General features: G+C 39.9%; 1 protein-coding gene across 1 annotated transcript in view; it reads left to right on the top strand.

The window, feature by feature from the left end:
* PTCHD1 (patched domain containing 1) overlaps positions 1-21,942 on the top strand; it is a 62,717-nt gene extending 40,775 nt beyond the window's left edge. The window contains exons 2-3 of the mRNA XM_003917497.4: positions 5,066-5,726; positions 17,717-21,942. Of these exons, the coding sequence (XP_003917546.1) occupies positions 5,066-5,726; positions 17,717-19,371 (2,316 nt within the window). The 3' untranslated portion in view covers positions 19,372-21,942. The remainder of the gene's footprint in view (positions 1-5,065; positions 5,727-17,716) is intronic.
* The last annotated feature ends 2,298 nt before the right edge of the window (positions 21,943-24,240 follow it).

The raw sequence follows: 24,240 nt of genomic DNA, 5'->3' as shown, positions 1-24,240 counted from the left end.
CATCCATTAGATCTGATTGCCTTAAAAAGAACTTCTGTGTGTCAGAAAAGCATACTTCAAGTAGCTGTAATAATGTTTAAATTGATATTTATTAAGTTCACTTTCTCTCACCTAGTGTCTGATTATGTAGTTTGTGGATATCACTCATCTTAGAATTATGTAGTGTTAAAACTGGAAGGGTCTGTCCTTAAATATTAGCTAGAGCAACACCCTTTTTTACTGATAAATATGAGACCTGAAGTTTCAGACTTAAAGAAGCAGAGTGGCATTCCTGAGGTTTCTGACACTCTTAAGGTAGGTAACAGAAGCCACACTGGAAGCCAAAACTTCTTATTACTGGATTCCACTGTGCCCCAGGACCGCTTTTCTTAGGAAGCCTGTCTTTGAAAAGTTTTTTGTAAAATTTTTTATTATACTTTTAAGTTCTAGGGTACATGTGCCCAACGTGCAGGTTTGTTACATATGTATACATGTGCCATGTGGATGTGCTGCACCCATTAACTCGTCATTTACATTAGGTGTATCTCCTAATGCTATTGCTCCCCACTCCCCCCTCCCCACAATAGGCCCCAGTGTGTGATGTTCCCCTTCCTGTGTCCAAGTGTTCTCATATTGCGGCGCTATTCACAATAGCAAAGACTTGGAACCGACCCACATGTCCATCAATGACTGACTAGATTAAGAAAATGTGGCACTTATACACCATGGAATACTATGCAGCCATTAAAAAGGATGAGTTCATGTCCTTTGTAGGGACATGGATGCAGCTAGAAACCATCTTTCTCAGCAAACTATCGCAAGGACAAAAAACCAAACACCGCATGTTCTGACTCATAGGTGGGAATTGAACAATGAAAAGTTTTATTTAGCAACATCAGAGGCTGGATGGAGATTAAGAAAAATTGTTAAACTCTAAACCCATCCCCTTTATTACCTGTTAATACTGCCATGTAACGTTGCTGCTGTCTGAACTTGAGTTTCGCTGTTTGGATTATTTCTGATCTCTCTTATTGGACCCCAGATCTCCAACTGTGGCCATCCCATAGCTCAGTCATATCCACTGCCAGCTATTTGAAGCAGGTGGGCTGACATTTCTTTATCCACCGCCAGGTTGTCTTCATGCTCACTGCTGAATTTGTTGGTCTATGCTAAGTGTCCTGCTGTGAAGTGAGACTTGAGAATCAGGTCTGTCCTTATTTACTGGCTCATCTTAGGTAAGCTATTCAAAGTCACTAGGCCTTAGTTGCACCAGCTATAAAATGAGGATTATAGTGTCACCATTGCCATAGAGTTGGTTTTAAATACATTTTTTAACTGTATAGAAAGCACTTAGAAAACTAATTACTATTATCATTATCATTCTTAACCTGAAGGATGATGAGAGCAAAGAAGCTAATAATTTACATGATGCGTTCAGAGCTTCAGATTAAAACTAATCTCAATTTAACATTCAGTTTTGGCCTCTTTGGCAGCAAATACAATTAATAATCAAAAATATTGTGATTGAAATTGACACTGGATCGGGCTTTACTAGTACAAAGCACTTGGCGTTGTTTACTGTTAGGATTTTCCCTTTGTTTTGGACATTGCATCTCATGTGATTTTTTTCCATCTGCGAGTGCAAGCACGCTAAATTCAGGGAAATTATGCTATTATTGACAACATAGTAGATTTGATAAGTACTTGTTGAATGTGTGTTGAATGAATAATCTAGAATCTATACATAGTTATGGAAACATGGATTATATGTTATTTCACACGACAGATTTAGACCACATTAAGGGTCAGGACGATTAGTTTGTGTCATTTTTCCCTTCTTTTTATTTTCTGAGAAGAGTATCTCTTACCTAGTTCAATAACAAGCTTATGTGGATTGCAGTTGTTCATTTTGTGGTTTATCTGAAGCATAGCTTCAAACCCTAGCTTCCTTTTCCTCCTGTGAATATATCTGGTACTACAGTTTAGAACATCCACTAATGTTTCTACTGCCTTGAGTGGGGTTCTTTTAGGAAAGTAAATCAGGACACGCTAAAACTCGGTATAGGTAGATGTTCAGGTAGCATGTGCAGTATATCTGCCCATGGCTATGTGGATTTCCAAGAGTGGATTGTGTCTGTATTTCATGTGTATTCATAAGCACCAAAGATCAGAACTGAGCCACTGCCGAAGTCATGGAAGGGAGTCTCAACTCCTTGTTATAACCCTTATTATCCCACAGTAGAATCCTACGGATTCCCCCTGCCGGGTGGGTGGCGTCAGCCAACACCCTCTCTCTGGCTGCTTTGTCACTCTGCAGAACTCTGCCACTCAGAAGCAAGAGTGACATGTTCTACCCACCACTCTATCGGAACGTCAAGGCAGTTTCATCTTACAGCAGCTCTGGAACTGAGTTAAGAAACCTTCCCTCTCAAACTTCATTAAGATTCTCATTTTCCAAGACTCCCTCCTATGGTCTTGTAATACGTGGGTTAACATGGTATCTGTTTTCTTCGATGTATGGTCCTAGGGGTCATAGCAGTAGATCTGCAGAGTTGGAAGATCACTAAATAGTTTACAACTCCCCACCCAGCAGGGCATAGTCGTCATAGAGAATGGATGGAAAATATCCCCTTGCTATAATTGGGTTCAGCCCTGTGGCTTAACACCATCTTTTTTGGCAATCTTTTTCTCTTGACATATTTAGTAATCACTTTAAGGGAGATTTATTACACTGCCCATGGGAACAAACAATGCACTAAATATTACACTTAGGCATGCTTTCAATACCACTCCTTTTCTAGCCTATTCTGAATCTTTTCCCAAAGTCTTTCTTCAACGCTTATCAAAATTCTCTCTTGTCTTTAAATTCCTCTAAGTTCTTCTTTCTTCCAAAATAACCTTTTATAATTTGAAATATTTTGTAACTAGGAGTTCTTTTAATCAAAATTCACTGGGCCATGCTTCGAGAAGAATTGATAAAAACGCGCTTTCACAGCTTAAAATCATTGAAGACATTTTTCTCACAATTAATCCCAAAGCATCAAAACAAACATTTAGCATATGATTAGGCTGTGAAAGTAGCCTCCTAGGGGTGTGTGTGTGTGTGTGTGTGTGTGTGTGTGTGTGTGTGTCTTTACACATTTATGTAAAGGAATTCAAATTATTTCAGCCAAACATAATTCAATGAAATGTTTTCTGATCCTGTGGGTTGGTACCCATGAAGAGATGTGGGGCAAGGAGCCACTGAGAATTAGGATTCTTAACTCATGCTCTGTGCTAATGAAAGGACTTTGACAGCTGGTGCCCCTCAGACATTTTTTTAAAAGCATAATATCCCACTCATCCAAGCACATGCACAGCAAAGTGTCTTAACAGATAATCTATTTAGAACAGATTTGAGAGAAAATATATCAGGATCATGGAGAAGGTAGTGAGTTGTAGTGGCACAGCTACAGTATAACAACTGTGTGAATGTTAAATTCTAGCTTCTTTACAGATGAAATGTCCTTCATTCATCAGATATGTCATAATGGCTATCTATACTCTTGAGAGAGTCCACTCAGTGCTAAGCACAGTCGTAGATGTACTAGTTTACTTAACACTCAACTACATATTTGTCACTGGCCTCAATTTGCACACGGGCCACATTTTATACAGAGAAAGCAAAGCCACCATGAGGATAAGCTGCTGGTGAGTCAAAACTAAGGACCTGTGTAGCTACCACTGAAACAGTACCATGATGCCATTTTTAAAAAGACAGTGATGAGCCCTGCCCTTCCTCCTACCTACATGGTCTCCCTGAGCCCCAGTTTTCTTATCTGTAAAGTGACTTGTTGAGAGAATTTAAGGCGTGAAGCCCTGACACGTGGTAATAGCTCATTTAAGTCCCTTAGTCCAACCACACCCTCGACTGCCTTGTTTTCTTATCTTACTAGATTACACATACTTGTACATATCTGAAATTGAGCATTGGTGACTTTTAGGGGTGGGGCAGTAAAAGCACAAATTCAGAAATTAGTTGCTAACAAGAACCTTAGTCATTCAGATGCCTAGAGGTGTATGGTGAGGGGCCAAGAGCACAGGTTCTGGAGCCAGACTGCCTGGTGTAGCCCAGCTCTGCCTATTACTATGTGTGTGACATTGGGCAAGTGACTTGACTTCTCTGTATTTCCTCATCTGTAAAATGAAGCTAGTACTTATACCTACTTTGTAATTTGCTGCAAGGATTAAATAAGTTTATCTGTATAAAGAGCCTAGAATTGTGCCTGGCATGTAGTAGGGGCAGTTAAATTAGTGCTTGTATTCTCATGCGTATTTTGATGACAAGCATTCAGCACCTGGGCACAGCAAATTCAATATGGAGCAAGGTGTGTAGAATAAATCCCATTGTTCTGCTTTAGCATGATTCCCATATATCCAAGCCAGGCTCTTACAGTTATAGCTCCCTTCCCATACATGTAGGCGAGGAAAGCCAGAGAAAACAAGGACCCTCAAGGTAAACCTCTTGTCTTTTATGGTAGAGAATGATTTAATTGGATAAAGAGATCATTTAGCTGCCCTGCAAATCAGCATCAGAGGAGGAGTCAGCAGAGGATATCTGCATTTGGAATTGCACCTTAGTTCACTTTTTATGTTACATTTTCAAGAAGGAAACTGAACAGGGGACCTATATAAGATTTCCCAAAAGTATAGACCAATTGGGTCACAAATAAAGAACACGTGGAAAGAACACTGGTGCTTTAATGCAGCATTTCTCAAACGTCAGCTGCATCAGAATTCTTAAGAGGGCTTGTGAAAACCCAAATTCCTGGGCTCCACCCCAGAAATTCTGATTTACCAGGTCCGTGTGGGGCTAAGAATTTTCATTTCTGACAAGCTCCCAGGTTGTGCTGCTGCTGTTGTTCTAGGGGCCACATTGTGAGAACCACTGGTCAAATGTGTGTTTCACATTCCTACTACCTATTTCTGATCTAGGTTTATAACACTTAATTTGAACTGTTTAGCTTACAGATGGAATGTCTACCCTCTCCAAAAACCAAAAATAGAAATATTTGATTAATAAATACTGTCATTTTTTTCCCCACAGTTGCATGCTGCTGTCACCAAGATCCAGGTTCCAAGGCCTGGTTTTAATTACACGTTTGCCCATATATGTATCCTGAATAATGATAAGACTTGCATCGTGGATGACATAGTGCACGTCCTGGAAGAGCTAAAGAACGCTCGGGCCACCAATCGGACCAATTTTGCTATCACATACCCAATCACTCACTTAAAGGACGGGAGGGCTGTGTACAATGGGCACCAGCTTGGGGGCGTCACTGTGCACAGCAAAGACCGGGTGAAATCTGCAGAGGCCATCCAGCTCACCTACTACCTGCAGTCAATCAACAGTCTAAATGACATGGTGGCCGAGAGGTGGGAGTCCAGCTTCTGCGACACTGTCAGACTGTTTCAGAAATCCAACAGCAAAGTCAAAATGTACCCTTACACATCCTCCTCACTGAGGGAAGATTTCCAGAAGACCAGCCGCGTATCAGAACGTTACCTGGTCACCAGCCTGATCCTGGTGGTTACCATGGCCATCCTTTGCTGCTCTATGCAGGACTGCGTCCGCAGCAAACCCTGGCTAGGCCTGCTCGGATTGGTGACCATAAGCCTGGCCACTCTCACTGCAGCTGGGATCATCAATCTTACTGGTGGGAAATATAATTCCACCTTCCTGGGAGTCCCTTTCGTCATGCTAGGTAATTACTACCCTTCATTTTTCTGTTTCCTCCTGCTGGTGGTGTTGACTGGGTTCCTAAAAGGCCAGGAATAGCCATCTAACAACTTTGTTTCATTTATAGTATCTTCATTTTGCCCAAAAGTCCTGGGACCAACTCTTTAAAGTGCTGGTAATCAGCCAAAAACAACCTAATCTGGTAAATGTGCCAGAAGTTCAAAGTCCTGGGTTCTAACACTGACTCTCCATTGAGCAGCCATGTGGTGTTTAGCAGGTATTAATCTTCTCTGTGTCCCAGTGGCTTAGGTTGGGCTTCCCCATAAGCAGGGCCCTGAGACAAAGATTTGGATACAAGTAGTGTATTTGGAAGGTGAGCCCAGGAAGCACCAGTATGGGCGTGAGGAAGTGAGACAGGAAGGCAGGCAGTTGAAGGTATGTTAATGAGCCCAAGGTATATTACATTCTGCCCATTGCTGTGGGCACCTGTGGTTCAGCCCCACTGGGGACCTTTGGGAGACCTTGTAAAACACACTTCAGAGTTAACTGGCCTGGGGAGCAGCCCTCAATTAATCACAAGCCGTCTGTGGGAAAATAGCCCAAATTCCTCCCCCTTTTCTATAGCAGCTTCTTATCAATTCCTTTAACAAAATTAAAATGTCATTTGGAATCATTTTTAACATGACAAATGAAGTGGCACTTTTTTGTTAACTAAGAAATAACCACTGTTGAGTTCATTAGTGTGCCTTATGCCCTGTTTTAGAGTAGTAGAAAAGAATTTCCTCAGGAAATCTCAGCTGTGTTATGGGCACATGATAAGCAGGGCTGGTGGGGCTGCAAAGCCACAGAATTACATTCGGCCCTCGATTCTCCATGGCCTGAGGAATTGAAACCTAGTCAATAAACATATACTGGTAGCTTTTGTGAAAAGCTGGGCACCGTAAGGAGACTGAGCAGCCTGATAATTTGATAATGTACTTGTCACTGCTGAAAACAACAGAGAAGAAGGCTGCTGTACCTCCTCCTGAATTCAGTCTATTAAGAAAGCAGCATAACTTGCCTCTTTACAATAACCCCAAGACCATGTGGGTTGACTGTGGAATACAGGGTGGTTCCTTGAAGAGTGAGTAGGACTGAGTATTAGTAGCTTCCACAGAGGCCTGTATCAAGGTTGAAATTAAGATGTTTTGCTCACGATTAGTCACAATCTTGAATGTTTTGGGGGTTACGGGAAGGGTTTTCATTTCATTTGTTTTTTAGCTTTTCATTTTCTTGCTGCTTTTGTGGGAGGAAGAGAAATAGGAGTAAGAAAAGAGTGGAGAACTGAAGGGAGATCGTGAGGTTCTTAAGGTGAGGCAAAAGGACGCTGGAGCTAGAAAAAGGACAATCAGTGCTGATTTCATGACATTCCAGGTTGTTACCAGTGAGCTCAAAGCATGTTAGAATATTTAAAACTTCTGAAAAATTAATTTACTAAGTAAAATAAAATTATAATATTTAAAGTTTCTTAAAATTAATTTTAAGTAAAGTAAAATAGCAGTATTCAAAACTTAATTTTATTAAAAATGAAATTGTAATATTCAAAACTTCTTAAATTAGTTTTATAAAGTAAATTGAAATATTTAAAATTTCTTAAAACTTACTTTTTTGTACTTTTTAAAGAGGTTTTAAATATTGTAAGAGAAAGTCAACACAAAACAGACTATGGCAGATAGTATTGGTGCAGGGATGTAAGAGATGGTAGGATGGAAAGATGCTGTTAGCAGGGAAGTGTCTTTAAAAAACAAATCCAGAAATAGTAATGCCACAGATCCGCAGACTGAGTGTCACTGAACTTTACATCAGAGTTCAATTCAGAAAAAATCTGGCATTTGCAGTGAAAGAGACCATGCACCACAGGTGCCCAATAAGCCCTTGTTTGCAATTTGTGAGGAATGTTATGTGCATTGATTTGATGGCAGTTTTCCCTGCTGACAATCAGTGTGCAACCTTTCTGTACATTCTCAGCCCAAAGCGTTCTCAAATTACTTAGTCATAACATGAAAGGAAGCTACATGTTTTAGTAGCTAAGGCCCATTTGCAATAAATACTTTGCACGATGTAATGGGTGCTTAATATGCTCATAAAGCTAACAGTGCCTGGATTTAGGATGGTCGCCCTCCTGTATTTCTCAGATAAACTCTTCATTTTTAAGAGTTTATAAAATGAAATATAAGCAAGAGCTGCTTCATAAATGTTGCATTCAAGGCCATCGCTTAATTCTGGGTTTTTTTGATGACCATTCCTAAAATACCAGTAAATATTTCAAATGACTAAGAAGAAATTCAGTGCTAAGGGTTTTGGCACTACAAAAAACTGTCCGGTATTTAAATTTTCCTGTCTATAGCTTAAAATGGCTATGCTTAACCTAAGTAGATTTAAGCAAAACTTGATTTAGTATGTTATATAAATACAATATCAAATCAAAAAGCCTCATTTAAAAGGTAAAGTATCTTAGAAAAAGTCTCAAACAGACATTTCCTTGGCTGTCAGTAGGTCTACAATGTGATAAACATCATAGATTTAAAATTCAACAAACTGAACATTGTCAGTGTGATTCTGGTCACATAGGCCAAATCCAGCCAAATGCCAAAATGACACTAGATTTAGAATGGAAAAATTTAAGATCACGTGTGAAGCAGTATTAACCTGACAAAATTCCAGAAGAGGAAAGAATTTGGATAAACTCTTAAGAGTTCACCATAATGGGATGTGACTGTGTGTTTCTAGCCAAGATGATATGTGACAGTTCTGGCAATAAGAATATATCCTACACAGATGAATCATTTTGGCAATGATGTAAGCATAGATACATCATGATTTAGAATGTTTTTAATCAGTGTTGTACATACTAGACAATCCCACTTCTACCAAAACCTCTGTCCAGATGAGTCATATCAGTTTATTTAGAGCTGAAATCCTAAAAGGTCTACAGTATTATAAATGTTCATCGACATTTTTTAGTTACTCTAATTTGGAGAAGAGTTTATTTGGTCTATACCCTTATCGTGCATAAAATAATATCCCTTCTTTCCAAATATATTGATAACAAGTAGTGAGTTACTTGAATTGCTATTTGTGAGTATATGATGCTAATTATTTTAATCTGTTATAGAATTTCCTTTAAAGGATGAAGATTTACACCATTATTCTCCAGTTGGGTATGATTTTTAAAATTGGCATAGGTTTTCTATGTGCAAGCTCTCCTTACAGACTTAATGTTTCCACAGCTTTGCTGATCAGATACAAATCAGGAAAGGGATAGAATGTTAGAGGATATAGAAGGGAACCAAAGGAAAGTTTTCTCCCTTCTGCATCTGGAAGATTTGTTGCTTCATGTACATCCTGTACAACTAAAAAGGAGAATTGAAGTCATAGTGAAAGAGTTTGGATATTAGTTTCTACATGTAATCTAGTTTATAAAGGTTGCTTTGCATTTATCAAGATACAAGAGCCCCAGAGATTTATGAGATGAAAAATACTCTTTAAGCCCTTTTTCAGATGTTTGGGATTTGAGGTCAGCGGTTAGATCCAGGGTATCCTCTTCCTTTTGAATTATCCAACCAGGCCACTCAGATTCAAGGATGTGAAAGGAAGAAAGAATTAGTGGATTATTTCTAATTTGCTGATTAGTGCTAGGAAAAGAATAATAGCAGGGAAGTTTGGCTTCTTTCAGCTGTGTATTTTAAGATTATTCATATGTAGCAGAAACCAGAAGATTGGGTTCCATTCTTCAAAAATTTGTTCTCATATGATGCCACTTGAAATGTAATGCAGTACATGGAGCTCATAAAAAGGAAAGGGTAAAAATACTCATGCAAAAAATTTAGTTCCAACTGAAAAATTGTAATTATTAATTATTTTTGCTCTAAACTTAAGCAAACCTGAAAGGTTTTGCTTTCCTGATGAGTATTCTGATATATTTCTAAAGTCACGAGAAAATGGGGGAAAAATCAGTCAGATAATAATAAAATTTAAGCCATATGAAATTGCCAATATCCAACCATTTTTGGCCTACAAACTTGGTACCACTATCTGGTCATTTTTGAACTACAAAAATGGTAATTTTGTGTGGTTCAGCCTAATACATTATTGTAGAAATCCATTATTTGTAACAACATGACAATTTACCTGATGGAGTAGAAGTATATTAGAATGCTGTAGAAATTCTTTGCTTAGATATAAATCAGTAATAGGTTCAGCATGTTATAGAGAAAAAAAACTGATTGATAAGAGTTTTGTTGTTCACATTTTTGTGTACATCTATTTTTTAAAAAGACATTTTATTTTACAGTATTTCCAAAGTTTGTCTCCCGAATATCTTTTTTTTGTAATGGCCCATGGTCATTATGGGACTAATTTACAAGGAGATTATGTAATTTAGGCTTGTAATTTGTTCTTGCCCTTTTATTCTTATGCTCCACCAATCATATTAGGGTGAGAGTAGGTGGAAAGAAATAGATTTAGGGGAATGGAATAAAACAAGTTTTATTGTTCTATTTTTAACCATAAAGTAAGACAAGAACAGGACTTGGGGGCACAAATCCAGGAAGGCAGAACTCAGGCAGAGGAATACAAAGGGGCTTTGTCTTTGACCCAGGATTCCCAGATATCCCCTGGGTGGTCTCTCTACCCGGTCTTGCCCAGGGAATGATGGAGTGACAGACCCTGTAAAGCTTGGGCAGCAGGAGGCAACATGAGGACACTGAACTAAACATAGACCCTGAGGAGGAATACCTAGCATCTACATTTGGACTAGACTCCCAGAAAGTCACAGCTGGGCAGTCTTGACCAGATGGATATACAGAAGCTCACAACCCAAACAGGTTCATAGTTATTGTCAGGGAAACCCTGCATTTCACCAAGGCTATTTTATTACTCAAGAACCAAAATATAGACAGATGGAGCCCAAGAGAGGGATTCTATAGCCCCTTCTCTACACTGATTGGTGTAGCAACACTAACATTATTTTGCCTCATCAGTAACATAAATTTCACATCAGCCTACTATTCATCTTGTGTGTATGTGTGTCTTTATAACCTATGTGCATAATATATATTATATATCACATTAGCTGTATTATATATCATATGCAATATGATATGTAGTAAGCTCATGTTATGTATTTATATGTATACAATGTGTTTATAACATATATTATGTAATATATATTGCTTGAATATTTAAATAGAAGTACTATATATTTCTCTGTATATATTATCTGGTATATAGAGTCCAACATTTTATATGTAAATATATAAAATATATTTGAATAAGATATGCCATATCTACATGTTTATATATTACATCTGTATTCTATACAAAAAGAAATTACACAATGACCATAGCATATATTATGGGCCACATTTATACACACTGGTCTTATATAATGTACATACACACAATATTGAAATACTTTATCTTTAAACAAGGAAGAGCTATAAGCAAATTCATTTCTAGGGCTCTCTTTTGCAGCTATCTAGTGAAGAAAAATCATTTCTAAGACTAAAACCCAATGCTCTGATTAGAATTTTCAAAATGTGACAAGTATCTGGTACAAAGAATAAGATGTGTGTGTTCCCCCTGATGTGAGCATCTGTCTTTACTTAAACAGAGTACACCTTTATTCTTACTCTTAACTGTGAGACAAAACAGGCTGCGATAAACCAAACAATTCAGCTTAGAAAGTAAATGTTTATAACTGGCAAAGTGTAAATGTAACCCAATTAATGAACTTCTCCCTGAAAATAGATGTTACTCAACCCAGACATATGTACACTTTAAATTTCTTCTTAAAAAAACACAAAAATCATGAATTTATGTGGATGTCATTGAAAAACAGGCATCTTATAAACATGAGCTACTTAGTGAAGTTTTTCTAAGAATAAAATAGGCTTTAAGCAGATTTTGCTTATGGATTATAGTCTATGAATTTTTGAGAAGAATATAGTAATTTTATTTCCATATATGAAATTTAGCACTGCCCAGGCATGCTATAAACAGCTTCATTGACTCATGACATTAAATGTTTTCACGTTGAAACTGAAAGATCATCCATCAATCAGCAAGCCATCCCATTTCCTCCTTCTTAGCCATTCCTTACTTTGAGGAACTCAGGATGAAGAAATCCTGCTAGTGTGGAAAGGATTAAAATGTGAGTAGCACCCAAAGGCATCTATCAGCTGCTGTGTTGTGGCTATGTACATTGGGACAGGTGGGAGAATCTGGGCCTGAAGAAAAATCTGACTTACAAAATCCAGAAGTATTGTACAAAGTAGATCGATTTGCCTATGATTATTCATTGAAAACAAAACAACACCACCACCACCAACAACAAATCACCCAGACTGTTTCCAATAGCAAAACCACTAAATACATTTAAAATATTATTCACTTTATGAGCAACTTTCCAGAAGTATATCTACTGGGTAAAGAAAGGTTAACTCTCAACTATTTGTTAGTGGATTCTGTCTTACTGGATTATAAACAACCCTGAAGGCTTTGATCAGGCCCCAGAAAGTTCTGGGTGACAGTAAGATTTAATCTCGAGGGTGCTTGATAGTCACCCTCAGTGATGGGAGGATTGGCCAGTTGAGTTTTTTTCCACCATTAGTGTTATTTATCATCTGTGCTTCTTTTTCTCTTCATTAGCTGCAAAGTCTGAGAGTTAACAACACATTCAGATATAAAAATTCTTTTGAAAAGAAGAAAAATTATTAGCCTAAATTTTTTTTTTTTTTTGAGAGGGAGTCTTACTCTGTTGCCCAGGCTGGAGTGCAGTGACGCGATCTCACTGCAAGCTCCACCTCCTGGGTTCACGCCATTCTCCTGCCTCAGCCTCCTGAATAGCTGGGACTACAGGCACCCACCACCACGCCCGGCTAATTTTTCGTATTTTTAGTAGAAACGGGGTTTCACCGTGTTACCCAGGATGGTCTCAAACTCCTGACCTCGTGATCCACCCGCCTCGGCCTCTGAAAGTGCTGGAATTACAGGCATGAGCCACCGCACCCGGTCTAGCCTAAATTATTTAATATTTTATTTTATTAGATGACAACCCCAAAGTTTACTGCAAATAAAATTAATAAAAGCAGTTTTTTAAAAATCACACTCCTGGCCCAAATTTTGCCTCAGCATTAGTGAAGAACCCTACTGGCCTGACTAAAACCTCGAGCTGCCTCAGAGTATTCACTCATGAATAATTAGAACTTGGCGCTCTCTTCTCTCTCTCTCTCTCTCTCTCTTTATATGTGTGTGTGTTTTCACATACTAATATGCATTTGTTCTTATGCATGTAACAATACAGACATGCAGTGTAACAAAAATAGAAACAAACATCTTGAATATGCTTTTAAAGGACAAGAGAATGCTTTAAAAGCATTTTTATCTTCAAAATCTGATGGAATCAAGATGTGTTTAACAGTTCCCGTTGGCAACTCCTCAGTCTTACACTGTGACTGTAAAAGAAGGAATCCCCTGGGATGTTGTATCATCCAGGATAATCCTTAGAATGTCAGGATGTCAGGATGTTGAGGTTCCTGATATCCTCACTATGATATAGTCTTTTACCTCAAGGTCTCAGGCTGTGACCTGGCCCTCAAATGATGAGTCATGACTCCCATTACCACCATAGGGTCCCTAGTGACCAAAATCAAAATCTGTATTTAGGTAGCTCCGCCCTGCCCCCACCCCATGAGTTCTGTCACCAGGGAGTCCTTGTGAACAGACTTGGGACTTTGGAGATGGGAAATTGTTATTTGCCAAAGTTATGCTTTATGCCAATGACATAGGCCCACTGGTCAGATTTCACAGAGAAGCTTATATAACTCCTACTCTGTGGAGAAGTTTTTAAACCTAGAGTGCAAAGCAAACAGCAGTACTTTTGCTTTTAAAATACCTTTTTAAAAAGTAGGAAACAATAGTCAGACCTCTGAAAAGTATCTTCAGTCCACATGCAGTATCTGTTTGCCCACGTCTGCAAGATTTGGTGTTAGAGTTCCGCTTGCTGGACTACAGCCCCAGAATTAAGAGAGTGGGCTGGGCGCAGTGGCTCACGCCTGTAATCCCAGCACTTTGGGAGGCCGAGGCAGGCGGATCACCTGAGGTCAGGAGTTCAAGACCAGCCTGGCCAATATGGTGAAACCCCGTCTCTACTAAAAATACAAAAATTACCCAGGCATGGTGGCACGTGCCTGTAATCCCAGCTACCCGGGAGGCTGAGGCAGGGGAATCACTGGAATTTAGGAGGCAGAGGCTGCAGTGAACCGAGATTACGCCACTCCACTCCACCCTGGGAGATCGAGTGAGACTCCATCTCAAAAAAAAGAAAAAAAAAAAAATAGAGCAATGAATGATGGTGATGCTAAAGAATGGAGCCATCCACTGAAAGAGGAAAGTGGAGAGGAACAGAACCTACCAAAATCTATCTTCTCTGCCTCTCCTTGACTCCAAGTGGCTCAGTTTCTGGAGTGCTAGTAAAAGATAAGATCAGACCTGACTGGAGGAAAAACTGAAGAAATTCATCTCTGTGAAATTCTCCTACCTGCCATTTCCTCTTTATTCCATCCCCACTTCCATTCTCTGTCCCATTCCCCAGACCTAAGAGAAGCTGCTTCAGTAGACCACTGTCCCAGAGGAGTTTGCATTTAAAAGGATACCCTTGAAAGTTCCAAGGGGAACTCAGGTATAGTTCCAGCATTCTGGAGGGCAGGATGGTCCTCATGTCCTAGGGCTTTTGGAATGTGTCTCCCCTTGAATCCAGGCCAGAAAACAGGGTCCTCACTGATGGGCTTTCCTATAGGATAACAGGCCAACCTCTTCAGCAAAAATACCCAGCTGTAAGCCAGGACTACTGCCAGCCAGGCACTCCAGGCTGCTAATCCTTAAGAGGTAACCACAGCTGTGTTGGCACTTGTCCCTCCCTTGACTGACAAAGCTTCAGGAAGGAGGCCCAGTTATGGTATCAGCAATTGTTCCAGAAATCCAAAGGGCTCTTGTAAGATGCTGTGGAACTCCAGTTTGGGGTTTCGGGTGTAGGAATCTGCTAGAGAGGTGTGGCTTGAGAAAGAGAAATCTGACCTATCAGGAATGGTGGTAGGGGCCTTTGGAGGCAAAGCCAGGGATAACTAGCAATAAATGCTGAGTGATCAGTTAGAACAAATTCTTTCTCAGGGCCTCTTCTGATTTCTCTGAGTGGCTGCATGTACACACCTGTAGCAAGAAGAACTAAGGAAAGGCATTGTTTCCAAAACCCCAAGAATAAAATTAGAATTCTCTTTGGAGCTGCCCCCAAACCAAGAACATACGCAAAAAGAGCCAGGATTCAGTATAAAAGATCAAACTATAGAAGGACAAGGCATTTAAAATGCAGCAACAGAACTCAAGAGAGAAGCCAACAGCCTACTTCCACCTTTCCTTGATTTTGATTACTTTCATTCTGGGCCCTGGAGCCTCAGTCTTGTCACCTAATATCTCTGTTAATTCAAATTCCTTTTCTCAATTAGCTTCTAAGATTATTCAACAGCAAGGTAAGAAATTGATTCCTATTGTATTTTCCAAGAATCAGGGTCAGATAATGTCATTATAAAACATCACACTGATTTTTAAAAGAACTGCAAAACAGATTTAAGTTCTATTATATGGCTAATTCTAATTCTGCTACATGCTTTATTTTCTTGCCATATTTAATGACTCAGTACTAAAACCCTGTTTTAATTTTTTGTGTGTTTCTGGCAAGTAAGTATCATTAAAAAATTATTTCCCATTTAGAGTGACCCCCTGAAGTGTGCTTTGCCCACCAAAGCTTACTTGCTCTACATGGCCCCAGAAAAAAAAAAAAAAAGTCAATATTACTTCTTCAGGGACAGTGCCTCAGAGATATTCTCTTTTTACCCTCATTGTCAAGGGAATGGTTACTTAATCAAAGGTCAGTGGGTCCATCTTGAAAATATACTAGAAACAGATTTACTCATGTTCCGTCTCCAGACTAGATGTTAACTACCTAAGCATAATTAGCAACAGGATGCCAGTCAATGAGTGTACTTTTTACTTCATGTCTGGGGAGTTTAGGTGCCTTCATTTTAATAGGGGCCTTGGTGCTAGTTATCAAATTGACAGTCTTGACCTGACTTCTAAAAGTGGCTGTAAAATGATGCCTAGTAAATTAAGATAAATGCCAAATTCCTCTGAGGAAATAGGCCTAAATCATTACTGTGAAATGGGCATTCAGGTTTGGGGCCAGGACTTCACAATAAGGATATAAATACTAGCCTGGGCATGAGGGAAGATGTGCACTTAGCTATTGTACACACAAGATAACAGTGACTCACTTTATTCAGCATTATGCTTGGCTGGAGATTTTAAATTCCTTTTTAAAAACAAGACTATTGTACCACAGGGTAAAGATTTTATTATCCTCAATAATGGGATTGAATATGCCAAGGCATGGAAACAGGAAATTCAATCTGCTGATACTCAGTGCCAAGACAGGGGTTATCGAAATCCACAATGGGTCACTTTGGTGGGCTTTCCAATGTTGCAGTGGCCTGGAAACACAGGGACCTGAAGTAGGGAAATGTCTGACTCCAACTAGGAGAGGTGGTAGAAGTCATGCTAGCTCAGGTTCCAGGCAGTAGTATGGAGTCAGAACATGGGCATTTACTGTACCTCTGCTATTTCAGTATCGCTGAAATACTAAACCGGGAGGCGAAGGCACTAAGCAGTTATGCAGAGGGGTTACTGATCTGGCTCTTTCCCACAGATGCCACTATCAAATAGTGCAGAGAAGCTAGCAGAGTCACTGCTGACGTATTATATCACTGCTTGATAAGTCATTTATGAATAACCAAAATTGGTCAAACAGATCCCTGAAGACAAATTGCAAGTCATAAACCTTCAACCTGAATCCTAATTTTTATCAATAACCAGGAGAGTTCATATTTATCTTATTTTTTCTGTGTTTTCTTCACTGAAACTTCTTCACTCCTACTTATTTTGCTTCCCTCTTTCTCAGATTTATTGCTTCCTGCCCTGATATTTGGGGAGGGAAAAAAGAGGGGGCTGTGATTTAGTTTCCTGTCAAGACTCAAATTAAATACACTGCCTATTTATCACTAAAACCCGCCAGTTGGCCAATTTTAAATGAGGTGACGGGACATTAACTCAGAACCCTCTGCCCACTGTCTTCCTCTGCACTGACCCCTAGCCAGACTTGTGGGAATGGAAAGCAAAATGATGAGTATCCAGATCTCTTCTCTTCTCTGGAATGGTCCACCAACCAGACTTCACCAATAACCCTAAGCTATTAATGGGAAAAATCCCCAGGAGACATATGCACAAGTTTAATCAGCTTTTATTCTTTTTAGAGTCAGGGTCTTGCTCTGCTACCCAGGCTGGAGTGCAGTGGCACAATCATAGCTCACTGCAGCCTCCAATTCCCAGGCTCAAGAGATCCACCTACCTCAGCCTCCCGAGTAGCTGAGACTACAGATATGAGCCACGATTCCTGGCTAAGTTCTTTCATTTTCTTTCTTTCTTTCTTTTTTTTTTCTTGAGACAGGGTCTTGCTACACTGCCCAGGCTGGTATCAAACTCCTGGTCTCAAGTCATCTTCCTTCCTCAGTCTCCCAAGTTGCTAGGATTACAGGCATGAGCCACCATGCCTGGCTCTACTCAGCAAAAGTTCATCTAAGTGCAGTTTGGTTGGTGGAACACTCCAAAGAAGAGAACTTTCTTAAGCCAGAGGGAATATGAAGATCTTTGCTTCTCTAGCTGCCCTTTCATTATCTATTAACATTTATGATTCATCAAAACACGGGTCTATCTCCCCATAGGAGAAATCATTGGCATTCACATACCCATCACCACTAGGGTTGGTTACGTTTGCCTTGACCCAGTAGTCCCTCATAATCAAGTTGATTTCCCTCTTAAGAGATTAGTCCTTTAAACTTCTGCTCTGGTCTTTTTCTGCCCCCTTAGGTCATGGATTATATGGGACTTTTGAAATGTTATCCTCCTGGAGGAAAACTAGAGAAGACCAACATGTTAAAGAGAGAACTGCAGCAGTCTATGCAGACTCCATGCTCTCCTTTTCTCTCACCACTGCCATGTACCTGGTCACCTTTGGCATAGGGGCCAGCCCTTTCACAAACATTGAGGCAGCCAGGATTTTCTGCTGCAATTCCTGTATTGCAATCTTCTTCAACTACCTCTATGTACTCTCGTTTTATGGTTCCAGCCTAGTGTTCACTGGCTACATAGAAAACAATTACCAGCATAGTATCTTCTGTAGAAAAGTCCCAAAGCCTGAGGCATTGCAGGAGAAGCCGGCATGGTACAGGTTTCTCCTGACAGCCAGATTCAGTGAGGACACAACCGAAGGCGAGGAAGCGAACACTTACGAGAGTCACCTATTGGTATGTTTCCTCAAACGCTATTACTGTGACTGGATAACCAACACCTATGTCAAGCCTTTTGTAGTTCTCTTTTACCTTATTTATATTTCCTTTGCCTTAATGGGCTATCTGCAGGTCAGTGAAGGGTCAGACCTTAGTAACATCGTAGCAACCGCGACACAAACCATTGAGTACACTACTGCCCAGCAAAAGTACTTTAGCAACTACAGTCCTGTGATTGGGTTTTACATATATGAGTCTATAGAATACTGGAACACTAGTGTCCAAGAAGATGTTCTAGAATACACCAAGGGGTTTGTGCGGATATCCTGGTTTGAGAGCTATTTAAATTACCTTCGGAAACTCAATGTATCCACTGGCTTGCCTAAGAAAAATTTCACAGACATGTTGAGGAATTCCTTTCTGAAAGCCCCTCAATTTTCACATTTTCAAGAGGACATCATCTTCTCTAAAAAATACAATGATGAGGTCGATGTAGTGGCCTCCAGAATGTTTCTGGTGGCCAAGACCATGGAAACAAACAGAGAAGAACTCTATGATCTCTTGGAAACCCTGAGGAGACTTTCTGTCACCTCCAAGGTGAAGTTCATCGTCTTCAATCCGTCCTTTGTGTACATGGATCGATACGCCTCCTCTCTGGGAGCCCCCCTGCACAACTCCTGCATCAGTGCTTTGTTCCTGCTCTTCTTCTCGGCATTCCTGGTGGCAGATTCACTGATTAACGTCTGGATCACTCTAACAGTTGTGTCCGTGGAGTTTGGAGTGATAGGTTTCATGACATTATGGAAAGTAGAACTGGACTGCATTTCTGTGCTATGCTTAATTTATGGAATTAATTACACAATTGACAATTGTGCTCCACTGTTATCCACATTTGTTCTGGGCAAGGATTTCACAAGAACTAAATGGGTAAAAAATGCCCTGGAAGTGCATGGGGTAGCTATTTTACAGAGTTACCTCTGCTATATTGTTGGTCTGATTCCTCTTGCAGCTGTGCCTTCAAATCTGACCTGTACACTGTTCAGGTGCTTGTTTTTAATAGCATTTGTCACCTTCTTTCACTGCTTTGCCATTTTACCTGTGATACTGACTTTCCTGCCACCCTCTAAGAAAAAAAGGAAAGAGAAGAAAAATCCTGAGAACCGGGAGGAAATTGAGTGTGTAGAAATGGTGGATATCGATAGTACCCGTGTGGTTGACCAAATTACAACAGTGTGATAATGTCTGCTTGGTATATTTTCACCTTAGGTCTTATCAAGACCAAAGAGATTATGTTAATGAAACAATTAAATTCAAAGTTGTTCTCTTTTTTAAAGATAGGAAACAGGCATTGCCAAAAAAAAAAAAAAAAGTAAGAGACAATGGGGAGAAATGGGCATGGCATATTTTCAGTCTTTAAAACAAAAGAGTTGTTATGAGAATTCACACACACACACACACACACACACACACACACACACACACGCTAGGAGACCTATAGTCTCTTAAACTAAGATCAAATAGAAGAAAGCTTATTAACAAGCAGGATCCTGTCTTATCCAAACTGCAGATGTTGCTGGCATTGTGACAAAACCCACTGATAGAAAGGTCAACTGCCAAGGCAGAAACAGCTTTTAAGCATTGTCAAACAATAAGGCTTCCAGAACTTCTGTAGAGCAGTAGCTCCAGCCATGGTCTGTGGTTTGAGGTTTTAGCTGTCTCACCTAGCTCCCTAACACCAAAGGAGATGCTCTGAAAGTTCTGACCAGCAAAAGCAAGCCAGAGCCTTGGAAACTGATACGTGGTAGAGTGGCCATCACTCATGGACTAAAATTGTTTCACCCCTAAATTCACCCAGGTGAAGCAGTTTTGTTGTCTAGAATGAAATTATGATATTCCCCCATTGGTATGCTTTTAACATTTGTATAGTTTGGTTTGGTTAAAACACCTTAAAACCAATGACAGCTCCAGCACTGCAGAACTGGTGTGATTCTATTTTGGAAGAGCTTGTCACTTGTCACCAAATGGGTCTGCTTTATTAGTTACAGCTCTTGGCAGGAGGATCCAGGGACCCAAAACCACAGAGCCAAACCCAAATACCTGGCATGATGGAGCAAAAGCAGGTGTCTACTTGGACCCAGATATAGTGTCTCCATTTTAACAATGACAACAAAATAGCCAGCTGGTACAGCTGTTTGTGGTTGGCCCTACATGCATTTTTTGCATGGATACCCAGAAACATCTGCCCACGCATAACTGAGGGAAAAAAACGAACACTGAAATAGTAATTTGCTGTTGCTTCCAACTTGTAGTGCCAGTCTGCCTTTGCTATGAAACACACCTGCTCAGAGACAGAGAGGGGAAGATCTTTGGTAAGTCTAAGTCCTGACACTGAGAAGCTTTGTAGAAGTGCAGGGAGATAAAGGGCCAAAAGGGAGACAGATGGAAAAGACTGGACAAAGTATTCACTAATACAAATCTATCAATGATGGCAGTCCAATTCTCTTACTAAACTGGCTGCACCTCACCTTGCTGGTTCCCCCCACACCTTTTTTGATGTCCTTCTACTTCATCATAGCAAGGCCCTTCTGTGTATTAACAAGCCTAGATATTTACACTCTTGACTTCCAGTATCTACAGAAGAATGGTTCATAGATCTAAACAGAAATGGGTTAGATCTAAAAAGGCTGTATACGTTGTCCAGGCCCCTGCATTTCTTTAAATTTATAAAAATGAAGCTAAAACCTGGTTACATTTATAGCAAATATCTACAGTATTTTTCCCTTTTGGAGATGTAGCTTATTTAGACATCTATAGTGGTAAGCATTTCCCAAAAGCATCTTACCTTTCTGAACCTTAGCAGACATGCTGTGCAAGTTACCCATCTTCTGCAGAGGAGGAAACTGAGACCTAGGAGAATAAAGTGACTCACTCAGGTCACACCACTAAAGAATTTTCATCATTTCAGCATACCTAAGACAGGGCAGGCCAATTTTCAGTTTTCTCATAAGATGGCTATTACTCCTCTCAAAATGCATTTCCAAAGAAGGAACATAGGACTTTATTGGCCACAGGGCAGACATCTTTTTAGTGTCTGGGATTAAAATGTTTGAGGTTTAGGTTTGCCGTTGTCTTTCCAAACCAGCAAAAAAGCCCAAATAATTCAGATGTAACCATACCAAGTGCAAACCTATGCTTTCTATTTCATGTACCGTTGTCCATACAATTCTAAATACATGTGCAGGGGATTGTAGCTAATGCATTACGCACTTGCTCAGTCTCCCTTGCAGACACACTAAGTGATAATACAAGTGTTATGCACTCAACTAGAAGATAATAAGCTTTAATCTGAGGACAAGTGCAGTCCTCACAAAAGGGCAAGTTTGCATAATAGATCTTCGATCAATTCTGTCGCCAAGGGGCCTGCAACTAGGCTATTATTTATAAACACAACTGAAGAGGGGATTGGTTTTATTCTTAAATCATATGTTGCTAAATCATTTTCTGAACAGTGTGTTCTAAATCAGTCATTGATTTAGTGTCAGCCACGTGGAGCACCTCGGCTTAAAGCGACTCCACAAAACTGACACAACACACACACCAATTAAATGGATTTTGTTGAGAATTTAATCATTCAATTTGGTCAACCAGAATGACTTACTGTGGAACTTTGTTTTATGACAGATAGTAGTTTTCCAAGTTGATTGAGTCTCTGTATACCCTGGGATATTGTATTTTTTAATGAAGGGCATTTTCAAACTTGTCAGCTTCTCTTTTCAGCACTTGAAATGAAGGCTTATGGAATTCTGACTGTGAAATGAATTTTTCTATTGGGAGATTATGCATGCCAAGCTTTATTATTTATTGTTAGATAATTATTATTTATTTGTTAATACTGATTATTGATTATTGCTCTGCCGCATTGGTTTAGCCCCACTGTGGAGAAGACACTTTAGAAGTAACTCAGAATCACATCCCCATAAAATCTAAGTCTTTACTTCATCAAGTTTTACTTTTTGAAGTACTATAAAGAGGGAAAAATTGATCCCTGCAAACACTTGAAGAAGCGGTGTTTTTTTCTTTCAATTAATTCCAACCAAGACATTAACGTCCACTTGACCAAAGAAACTTATTTGATTGGTTTTGAGTTGGTGTTTGTTGTTTGTTTACCAAAGAAAATATTCCATTCATCAAAAATATTTCTCCTGGTCAACTAAAAAACTGTCATACTGGGATTTTTTTAGCCATTCATAAAGAAAATTTTTAAAAGTCAGGGTAGGCCGGGCGCGGTGGCTCAAGCCTGTAATCCCAGCACTTTGGGAGGCCGAGACGGGCAGATCACGAGGTCAGGAGATCAAGACCATCCTGGCTAACACGGTGAAACCCCGTCTCTACTAAAAAATACAAAAAACTAGCCGGGCGAGGTGGCGGGCGCCTATAGTCCCAGCTACTCGGGAGGCTGAGGCAGGAGAATGGCATAAACCCGGGAGGTGGAGCTTGCAGTGAGCTGAGATCCGGCCATTGCACTCTGGGCTGGGCGAAAGAGCGGTAGGAAGGGAAAAACCAAATAAAAAAAAAAAAAAAAAGTCAGGGTAAGGGTGATATTCTCTCATTTAGTGAAACTCAGAAGAAGATGTAAACTCACAAGGAATGTGGCGTTTGCAAGAAAAAAAGTGATACTTGAAATAGGGCATTATTGTTTAGCCTACAGCAACATTCCAACAAGTAGCATCAGGGCTCCTCAGGTTAAAAGAAGTATAGTTTGTTCCAGAGAAAAACGAAGACAAACCCTCATGAAATGTTTCTCCATTGTTCCAGCTCATAAGTTTTACTTTGTGTTGGGTTTTGGAGTCTTTAGTTTCTTTGATGTTTGTTTTGCTTTAATTTGGTTTGTGGTTTGTGTTTGCTTGTGTTTGCTTCTGCCTTTCCTACCACTTTTACTCCCTCAGTTTTCAGTCAGAAGTGTGATAATCAGATGCCATCCTCCATGGCCACGCTTTTTGTACAATATACTGCTCCAAATGAGGCCCTTGGTAACCCTTATGACCCTTTAATTCTAACTAACCATCAACCAATCGTAAGTGGCATTCTGAAACCATGACACCACTTTTCTCCAGTGCCAATGACGGGGTTCAGCTGTGTCCATCACAAGAAAAGGTGGAATGGGCAGCTGTCTTGGGGGTGTGGCATGAGGCAGAACCTCTTGGACACAAATGTTATCTTCCTCATACTGGCTTCATTCTTTTGGATCCTATTAAAGTACCCCTGTAGCTTATAGTAGTGTTTGACCTCTGACTGTTTTCTCATCTGTAAAATGGGGATAATATCAGTAAATATCTTTACATTCAGCAAATACTTATTGAGTGCCAAATATTGCCCAGATACTGTTCTAGAGACTGGGGACACAACAGTCAACAAATCAGATTTTTAAAAATCTGTGCTCGTAGAGCCTACCTTTGCGTGACATTGCAGTTATATTGTGGGGATTGAGTGAGATGAGAGATGACATTTGGAAAGCACACTTGGAAAGGCCTGGCAAAGAAAAGAGACTCAAGACATTATTTGTAATTTTTCATTCTCGCACAGTAGCACTAGGGCTCGAGATGTAAAGCTACTGAGAAGTACATTTGAGCCTGAGATTAGGGCTACAAATACAGTGAGTTGCCACAGAAGGTAGTTAATTACCAATCATTTTAGGACATTCAAAATGAAGCTGGTCACCACTTAGTGGGGCCACTGGAAAGGGGCTGCAAGTCCTGGATGTTGACATCATACTATGATCTTTGAAAAAAACGGATACAGGCACTTGCTTTTGGGGATGGGGAAGAGACACCACTGATTACTGAACAACTGTGCCTGGCTTGTCTGAGGGAATGTAAACACTCCCTTTAGGTAATTTGCTTTTAATTTTGTGTTAAAAGCACCAGGTATTTAGAGACATAAAGTTCCTATTTTTTAAAAGCATAGTAAAGCTGTGATACAAAGAAAAATATTAAGTTAGTGGATTCGCTGGCAAAGAACTAAGAATGGCTGCAGCCAGCATATTGCAGAGTTCCTCCCTGTGGTGGTTACAACTGTTTATTTCTGTTTCATGCCAGTCCAGGAGAA

The sequence above is a fragment of the Papio anubis genome, chromosome X (assembly GCF_008728515.1).
Source record: "Papio anubis isolate 15944 chromosome X, Panubis1.0, whole genome shotgun sequence".
Classification (NCBI taxonomy): Eukaryota; Metazoa; Chordata; class Mammalia; order Primates; family Cercopithecidae; genus Papio; species Papio anubis.
The sequence above is the reverse complement of the archived record's forward strand: the minus strand, read 5'-3'. Positions and strand labels throughout refer to the sequence as shown.